We start from the raw sequence: 9,565 nt of genomic DNA, 5'->3' as shown, positions 1-9,565 counted from the left end.
ATGAGTAAATCATGGGTAGCAGGATACCTTGTTTTCACTTTATTTTCATTCAAGACTCTTTTGATAATTCGTTCACCTGATCCCCTATGGAACAGTATACCTGAAGTTTTAAGAAAACTCCCCAAACAAAGATTCAAGAAGAAAATAACCAAATTTAAATCCTTATTTCACATCTTCCTTAAAGAGGACAGTTATGTTGATATAGATACGTTGTTGAATGAAATGAAAAGAATTTATTTATCTTCTAAGTGCTTGTGACTTCGTAAACCAGTAATCCTACGTCTTTTTATCCTTCCTCCAGCCTTTTATTTATGATCTATATATTTATAGTAATTATTGTAGTTAATCTGTAATGCCATATCTATTATCTTGTATCTTTCTTTGTATTATATTGTAATTTAAGTGTAAGTAATACGTCTCCATAACTACCTTCCTCGATTAGCTTCTCTATTCGTAGGTAGTCTGTACTTGTAATTTATCGATTTTCATGTAAAATAAAATTTTGTGTTTGTAAATTTTCCTTAACATCGAATAGCAAGAAACCCAATGATTTCGTACAGTAACTGCAACCTCGGTGGCCCTTAAGGCGCGTAATTTTGAGATCAGTTTTATGTCTGTTTGACCAATTTTTCGTTTTTGTCACCTTGTTCGCACCCGATTCACGTCAAAGTTTTTGCGTAATCAAAAACGTCAATTAAAGGAACTATAATGCGTCACGTTCGAGAACTATAATGCGACACGTTCGAGAAATAAGATGACCCGACGAAGGAGGAGAGGGACAAAGAGTTTTCTGAAGAAAAGTGGAGGCTTCCAAATCTTCTCGCCATGGCATCTTTGAAGTTTGGTGACACCTGAGAAAATGTTCACTTGGTAGGTGACAAAAGTCGTGGCTTTCCTGTTGACAGATTTTCTTGCAAAACAAACAAAATTTTGCCTAGTGCGAACAGAGCCTAATTTACAACGTTATCTACAAACGCATTTTTATTACGTATTGTTCTTTGTCTAGGTTGGCTTTGTCCTGTCTTAAGATTGCTCGTCAGGATTCTACTGTACTTTTGGGCTTGCCTACTTTCTATATCTGTTCAAGACAACAACATATTCTTAGCCGTGTGAGAAAAATAAAGCTGGGTGGATTTTTTCTTGAGTGAAGGCACCGTCAAAGCAGCTTCACAGATCGTCACTTTTTCTACAAGTTCAAACATAAAGATTTGATTTCACAGACTGATTCTGTTTTCTCTGATTCTTAATTTGTCCGTCGGATTCTGATCCCTCAGTTAGAGTTCTAGGAAGTTCACATAAAGAAATCTGATCTCCCAGGCTACTTCTGATTTCGCTGTGTTTTTGCTTCTCGGCTTCCGATCCCAGATCTTCTTTTGCTGATTCTGATCCCTCAGTTAGAGTTCTAAGAAGTTCACATAAAGAGATCTGATCTCCCAGGCTACTTCTGATTTCGCTGTGTTTTTGCTTCTCGGCTTCCGATCCCAGATCTTCTTTTGCTGTAAGTCCACATTGAGAGATTTCCTTTCTCGTGTTCATGCAGATGCCATCGTTATTCGTTTCATCAGTTACCAATGCCACATTTATATTTCCTTGAAGTGTAGACTCGGTTGTCCCATCAGTTGGATTAATCCTGATTATCAAGGGATGATAACATGTTTTAAAAAAGTAAACGAGTAAGAAGCAACTTTTGCTAAATGCATGCCTTAGTCATTTCATAACGTGTTGTTTTTAGGACTGTAGGTCGATAATATTATTTAACGGTTCTATACTAGTTGAGTGAGGGCCTCGAAAAGTTTTAGCAAAAGGTGATGACAGAGAACAAAAGGAACACAGACGTGTGATGTTATAAAGAACGTCAGTGACGAACTTCTTGTTACGTTTGTCTTGGTGTGTTGATGCCACATGCGGGACGAGTCATCTTTGATTTACATGTGAACTGACCTGCGGCAAAAAGGGATCTATTTTGTAACATCATGGTCTACATTTCGAAAAAAAAAGCCTGAATTGTACAAGTTGCTCATTTGCAATCCACGTTTATACTTTAACACATTCGCTTTGTATCTTCGCCGCTTCTTTTGCTTTCAGTTACTTCTCCTCGATTTATTCTTCTTTTACTGGGCATTTGCTAGGCTTCATTTTGGTGAGAAAATCTTTCTCGAAAACCCCTAGGATTGTAAAGTTTGAAAGGAAGTAAACGTGTGCAGTGGGACAAGATGTTCACTGGAATTTTCTAGTCAACATTTCTCTGGCATGTTGGACCTTGTTGTTGTGCTCATTTGGGTATGTTAACAATGAAGGTGTCAATGATGTCTATAAAATTTCTGTAAAATTTATGGTGTCACAAGTGGTTCAAGACACGTTTTTCCACAAAGGCGGTTACGGACGGTTGGGATGTCAATGTGAAAGACACACACGCACCCTATTGCTTGAAGTGCTTGATCAAGTGAGGTAACAATCTCGTTGAATGAAGGGCGTTGTGAGGGGTCTGGATGCCAACATGACGTCATGATGTTAAAGCTGCAAGAAAGAAACAAAGCTTTTAAATAGAGACCAACACCTTACCAGCTGATTTGCCTAGTCTTTATCTAAGTTGAAGGCATGCATTGTATAAAATAATGCGGCCATTGCTTTTTCTCTCCTCCTCGTCCTTTTTACGGCCTTGATGTCCCTATTTTTCCTTTCCTTTTTCTGCTGTGATGGAATTTTTGCGTCTGTCGGACCCGCAAGTTACGTTTTAGCCTTATTCCGGTTAAATAGCTGTAATTTTAGCCATTACATTTTCGAACATATGGCTAAACACATAAATAGGTATGCACCGGGCACGGGATCCCGCGGGCCTCCCATAATAATCAGGCTTATGGTAATTCTGAAATGAGCTACTATATTTCTGGGTCATACATATTATCAGGGCATCCATCCGGTTGTCTCAATCGCTTTCCCGATTTCAAAAAGTCCACCAACTCCATCCCAGCCAGACCTGGATAAGGCATTTCACCTGGAGAACAACGGAAAACACAAATTATGTCAGTATCATTTTGCACACACTCCTCATACTATGGTATGACAATACGGTAAATTGTCGCCTATAAGCCCTGGGCTTATACATCTTCGCTAGGGGCTTAAGGAGAGCGTATAAACGGAGGGGCTTATATCCAAGGGGGCTTATAAGTAGTCTCCCTCGTTGCCGTTTTTTGAATGTCACGCAACGCTCGGGGGAGCGTTGCGTGACATCCAAAAAACGGCTGCGAGGGAGACTAGCTTATAAGCAGACTAGAAAAAGCGCTTTGAAACAAGCTTTAGCACTGCTGATCAAAATACGTTTATATATTACTGTTTTTTTTATTTATTTTCAAAAAGTCAATGCTACAACAGTCAAGTACTGTCGGACACCCAGAGCATATTCAGAAGAGTTCAGTGTAGTTGTACCTCCAGATTCGATTTCCCACAATACAACTCCAAATGACCAGCTGCAATGAAAGAAATGATTTTAATCGGTTACTGTTTTCATTTTATTTTCTGCATTGAACACAGCCTTGTCACAGCTTGTATTGATCACTTGTATCTAAAGTCATCTTGTTCACTGGCTTTTTAGCATGAGAATAACACGATTGCACATAAGAAGCAGGAAGGTTTGTAACAAAACAATGTCATCTTCAGCCTCGCTTCTATGCAACAGCCAGAGCACTAAACACACAACTTTAGTGGTCTTTTAAGGGTGACTGATCATCCAGGAGTGATCCACGTGATATTTTAACCATTTCTCCCCACTTCCTCTATAAGAAAAGTATGGAACAAGAAAGGGGAATATAATTTAAAGGGTTAAATACAACTTACACGTCAGTCTTGGTGCTGTAGGTATAATCCACAAGAGATTCAAGTGCCATCCAACGAACTGGCAACACACCCTGGTATGAAATTGAAGCAGAAAAACGTAGTGAATTAAACCTATGCTTACAGTTACAATCCATAATGATAAAACATATAGAATCCTATGTGGGGAACTTGTGAAACTGTAAATTTTTCGTGGCTATTGTTTGTAGCTCTTAGTCCTTATCATTTTTATTTTTTTAGTCCCTGTTAAAGCTTTGTGTTGCAAACCGAAATATCGGGCATTATCACTCTTCCTCCAGTAAGGGTCAAATTACTGTTTTTATTTTAAAATTTGTTATTGAAGAATTTACTGATCCAGGTCTACTTAAGATCCGCCTGTCCCTCACTGGTTTGTCGTTGTGGTTTTGCCTTCATAAGTGTTTCTTACATCCTCAGTTTGTAACCTGCTTCTCTGTAGTTTGACACATTCTATGAGTCAAAATGCGGAAAACATTCTCATGGGTAGAGACAGCGTGTTGCCGCATAGAGAAAGAAAATGCGGTGAATCTTCTTTCATACAAAGACTACAAATATTGACAGGAGAACCCTAAACAGGAAAAAAAGTCCCTCACTGAAGGGCTACCTAAAGTTCACCATAAATAAAAATTAAACAGCTACTAAAAGCATACATGCATAATCAAGTGGAAAATATCTACAATATTAAACTAGATCATTATTCAAGTAAAACCTAAGGTTAAGTAAGAAACAATACATGACAATACATTTCTAATACACGACGTACCCCTGATGTGTTCTCATAAGCGCCGCTTTCGTACACGTCACGTGACAAGCCAAAATCAGAAACCATCGCAACGAAGTTTTCGTCAAGTAGCACGTTTCGTGCTGCAAGGTCACGATGAATACACTAAAAAGCAAAAACAATAAAGCACTGGAATTCTCCATTATAAGTTACTGCGCTTTTCACAAACATGCGAAACTCTAAAGTTCAAAAGCCGCCTTCACAATTGCGTTTTTCGCTGCCGTCAATCATAATTATGATCACAAGCAACGAACCTTGAAACACAGAAACACACAAAACGGATCGAAATCCACCAATCACAAATCACAAGCCATGACCTTTTGAGCCCGTTAAAGTAAAGTTTTGTTTCCTTAGAGGTCCGTTAAGATGATTGACGGCAGCGGAAAACGCAATCGTCAGTTGGCTTTTGAACTTCAGAATTCGCATGTTTGTGAAAAGCGCAGTAATTTAACCTCAGGCTCAGGTAATATTGTGCTCTGCAAAAATTTGTTAAATGTCATGTCTTCGTCGCCATTTTGAAATCGCAACAGCTCGCATCACTTTGTCGGTTGTGCCATTATGTTAGAACCACTCTATTAACTTGTTGAATTGTGAGGGTTGGTTCATTGTTTTTATTAACTGTCTTATGGAGTAATCCTTCATGAATTCATTGCATCATCCTACTGATGAATAGTTTGCGACACTTAGATATATATATATATATATATATTTTAGCAACTAATATAATTTGCAGTCTGTCTACTTTGAATTGTCCCAGTGGAACATTTTTCAAATGTATCGTACCTTTCTGTTTGAAAGATGTAACATTCCATTAGCAATATCCCGTGCAATTCCTACTCTATCGCTTAATTCAAAGTTGATTTTGGATTTTTCCACGTTGATGTAGAGATGTTCTCTGCTTTTCCGCAGATAATCTAGTAGACAGCCATTTTGAGCTAGACGTACCACCACCAATACAGGCTCTGAAAACGAATCAAAAATCAATATTTCATAAGTTATATAAGTGTCTGAGCTTCTCTCAATTTTTCTCTAAAAAACACGTGCAAACGGATGCAACAACTCCCAAAATTGTTGGGTCAACAATGTTGGAAGTTGTTGCGTCCGTGTTGGCAGTGGTGTGCAAACGGATGCAACAACTCCCAACCATGTTAGGACATGCAGCTAGTGCATGGTGGGAAGGATAAAGTTTGACCGGTTTGAAACTTTGCGCAACAACATGCAACAGGCTGTGCAAATGGACGCAACATGTAACATCCAACAATGTTGGGTTAATTTATAAAGCTCTGTAACAAAAGTTCTAATCAGAATTAGTTAACGCGTCTTACAACTTCACTGACTCCAAAACTGGGCTAGGGTGGTTTATGTATGATATAATCTTTATTATGTACAATCTTTATTTACAAACTATCCAGCACGAAGATATCATATTGTTATAAGTGATTTTGAACAGACACGATAACAGCTAAAATTAAGAACACTCAGTATACGTTGCCTCTGTACCGAGAAGAGCCTGATAGTTTGGAATCCCCGTATGTATTGTAGGTGCAAAGTTAGAAAGGTCATCGGGTATTTTAAACAAGGCAGTCGCTCAATTCTCGAAAGAAGACTTCTCTTGACTATTACCTAAATTCAGACAGTTGGAAGCTTAAGTCGCTCGGTCATAGCTCCTTCCTGAATTCACGCTAGAAAATGTCTTTATTGCGAGTTGTTACCTACCTGTTTCTGTACAAGCTCCTAGAAGACTTACTAAATTGGGGTGTTTGCCAGCTGTAGCCATTATTTCGAGTTCATTTTTCAAATCACGTTTTTCGACCTCTGTAGCGTTCGCTGTAAGAAAATATAAAATTCAAGTATAAAATTAACTGTCACTTTTATGTAGGGAAAATGGAGATTCTGTATTCTATTTTTTATCTTCTTTGACAACGCAACATCATCATTTAATAGCCTTCTGGACTCAGCAAATCCAGGCTAATTTACCTTTAAGTTTCTTTATCGCACAGATTGTAAATTTCCCGCTGATCCTGACCACTCCTTTGAAAACTTCACCAAATGCCCCTTCACCTAACTTCTCCTTAAACTCGACAGCTGATCTGGGAAGTTCAATCCAATTGCCTCGCTCTCCTATTACCATCTAAGGAAATCGCACTATCAGTATTGCTTATCGCAGCTGTACATGTATAAAAAGAATAAAAGGTAAATATCCTCCCGATTAGGCGATAGTAAAAAGGAGATGAGCCCAGAAAAAATGGATTGAAACCCTCTTGGAATCTATAAGTTGGATCTTCAGGCCTGTAACAGCTATAAAACTGCAGAAGATTGCATTAATTTTAACCCATCCTGATTTACCTTTTCTTGTTGCTCTGACTGTGAGCAAGTTGGGCGAAACTTGAGGCAAACAAACAAGACAAAGAAAACAGCTAATCCCAAAGGCAAGATGATCGTAAGCATCAGCTTCTTGATAAACCTGTCTGTAGAGAAAAAAGGAAAGTGAAGACCATGAAAAATCCTGAATTTTTTCATGTTTGACTGGTGTTCTTGACTGTCTGATTCTTCCGTATTTTCCTTTTTTTCTTCTTTCTCCCCCGTATTTTTGTAGTCTTTGGTGTGATTAACATGGTGTTAGCGTCCTTCGCCGAAGGTGGCTTATTGGACCACTCCATCTACTAGTATCCGGATCACACCTCAAATTCAGAGGACGTTTTTGTCCCGTTATAAGTTTATAACGTGCTATGTTTAACTTGTTTTATCTAGAGGTAAATTTGGCCTTTTTTAATGTTATCTTCATAGCGTCATCTGATAAAACGTCACAGTTGAAATACTGAAAACTGCTGGAAAACGTTAATTTCGTTCTCAGAAACCCCCGCTCATATGGTCCCAACTATACTACTTTCCTTTGAAAGAATTAAACCATCAGCTGTATTTTCAGGACAGTCCTATTCTTGTATCATTGAAGGGAAAATTGAAGTAAAGATTTGATTGCATTTATTTCTTTTTTTCCAAAGCCCTTACTTATAGGAGCACTTACTAGGTGAGGTGCTTAGCGTTAGCGAAGCGCCATCATCAGATCTCCCATATTCGTTGTTGCTTGACATTCTTATCGTGTACTCTGTGGCTGGTTCTAAATCTTCCATTATCATTCCAGTTTGGGTGTATGGTAATGTTGCCACAACTGTAAAACTTTTGGCGTGTTCTTTCCTGCGCTCAACTGTGTAGTTGTGAATGTGGAAATTACTGCCATATCGTGGACTTTCCCAGGTTAACACAATGTACTTTGACTGGACATTTGTTACCTTTAGGCTTCTGGGTGCAGGCGGTTTTTCTGTAGATAAAGAGAGCCAAAATCTGTTCTTATTCTTCTATTAGTTTATAAAGAGGCGAGTACACCTGCAGAAAATGATGACACGACTTCGTTGCGAAATGGTAGTCCATTACCAGTAAGAGTATCAACCCAGGCAAAGTATTTTAAGTTTTTGAAGTGGCTTTTACGTCGGCAATATAAGAGTCGCTCAAAGTGCCATGCTTATCAACATATATATCGCCCCGTTTAGGAGAATCCAGGATCCGGGAAATTTATGCTTATGGTACGTATGGAATCCGGAATCATGGTCTTTGGAATCCGGAAAACAGCTCAAGGAATCCAGAATCCCATCAACGATTGGTTTCCGGAGTCCAAAATCCACTGACAAAGAATCCGGAATCCACGGCGTGGAATCCAGAATCCAAGTCTCTTGGATTCCCTTACATATAATACCAGTAAAACTAAGAAACAATTAACAAAAGAAATTTAAAAACAAAATAAGAAGTGTGATAAATCAGCAAAAAATTATTATCCGTTGTTGACCACTTACCATTAACAATAACAGCAGAAATACCGAGTCTGTTTTTGAATGCAGTGTCGAATGCATCCATCAAAAAAGTTGAAACCTTGGCTTTCGAAGTCTGCTCCTCAACTTTGGCTAAAACCAAAATGTCGGCCTTAACACTTCCACCACTGATGATTACATGTAAGATGAGAATAAAAAATAAATTAGGCGCAGTATATAAGTAAGCATCTCACTCATTAGCATGCATGAACAACGCTGAAACTTTGCTTCCTCTTCACCTAAGATCAGATTTTCCTCTTTTATAGGGGATTCTGAGGAGAGAACGGCGGGCAATACGGAGGAGACACATTGAAAATCCAGTTAATAAAGTTAAAAGGTTTTGGAGGATTGGTGAGTAGGATGTGGATATTTTAAAGTTGCAGATTTAGCAAAGACGATGGAACGGTAAATGACGACGGTGCGCGTAGATCTAAAACAAGGCATTTACTAATAGCCGAGCGACAAACTGGGCACCGGAAGTCAGGCCTTCTATGACCTTCCCGCGCCCATTCCCGACGTCAGCTGACGTTCCCGTTCTTTTGCTAAATCACCCTTAATTTAATACGCCGAGGTGTCTCCTTCCGGCATTCTTTTGTGGGAGTATCCTAATCTAAAGCCAAAAACTATCAACATCGAGCAATGGGTCCCCATCGCGACATAAGCGTCGAAGAGCATTTACGAACAATAGTTTTAATCTTTAGAGTACAGAAAAGCTCTCTAATATAATGCAGTAAATTGTTTGAGAAAAAGTCCCAAATGATCAATGAGTACAGACACCAAAGAGGGATTTGATGACGTCCTGATATAAACTACCTGAAGCGTAATACTCTGACATCGTATATCTTGAGTGGAGAAGAGTCATTGAATTGGAGTTTTACCTGCAATGTTAAACGTTTCAGTCAATCAAGGCTGTCTATACGTTAAGTATCAGTTAGCAAAATTAACCACCTCGCAATCGTTTAAAAGAGGACGGAAACCGTTAATCGCTCTAGCTGAAGTATGTATGTGCTAGGAAATGACACACCCGTATGAACTAGGCAAGCAAAATGATGAATTCTCAAACGTTTCGGTG

At 38.8% G+C, this 9,565-nt stretch overlaps 1 protein-coding gene across 1 annotated transcript in view; it reads right to left on the bottom strand.

The window, feature by feature from the left end:
* Nucleotides 1–24: 24 nt before the first annotated feature.
* Nucleotides 25–9,565, bottom strand: part of LOC140924257 (uncharacterized) — a 17,251-nt gene continuing 7,710 nt past the window's right edge. Inside the window, exons 9-21 of the mRNA XM_073374292.1 lie at nucleotides 9,307–9,371; nucleotides 8,479–8,621; nucleotides 7,656–7,949; nucleotides 6,977–7,098; nucleotides 6,608–6,761; nucleotides 6,347–6,457; nucleotides 5,414–5,592; nucleotides 4,613–4,735; nucleotides 3,835–3,905; nucleotides 3,427–3,467; nucleotides 2,899–2,995; nucleotides 2,419–2,517; nucleotides 25–1,630 (exon numbers count right to left, since the gene is read on the bottom strand). Coding sequence (XP_073230393.1) covers nucleotides 1,195–1,630; nucleotides 2,419–2,517; nucleotides 2,899–2,995; nucleotides 3,427–3,467; nucleotides 3,835–3,905; nucleotides 4,613–4,735; nucleotides 5,414–5,592; nucleotides 6,347–6,457; nucleotides 6,608–6,761; nucleotides 6,977–7,098; nucleotides 7,656–7,949; nucleotides 8,479–8,621; nucleotides 9,307–9,371 — 1,935 coding nt within the window. The 3' untranslated portion in view covers nucleotides 25–1,194. The remainder of the gene's footprint in view (nucleotides 1,631–2,418; nucleotides 2,518–2,898; nucleotides 2,996–3,426; nucleotides 3,468–3,834; nucleotides 3,906–4,612; nucleotides 4,736–5,413; nucleotides 5,593–6,346; nucleotides 6,458–6,607; nucleotides 6,762–6,976; nucleotides 7,099–7,655; nucleotides 7,950–8,478; nucleotides 8,622–9,306; nucleotides 9,372–9,565) is intronic.

This window comes from Porites lutea, chromosome 14, assembly GCF_958299795.1.
Source record: "Porites lutea chromosome 14, jaPorLute2.1, whole genome shotgun sequence".
NCBI classification, from domain to species: Eukaryota; Metazoa; Cnidaria; class Anthozoa; order Scleractinia; family Poritidae; genus Porites; species Porites lutea.
The sequence above is the reverse complement of the archived record's forward strand: the minus strand, read 5'-3'. Positions and strand labels throughout refer to the sequence as shown.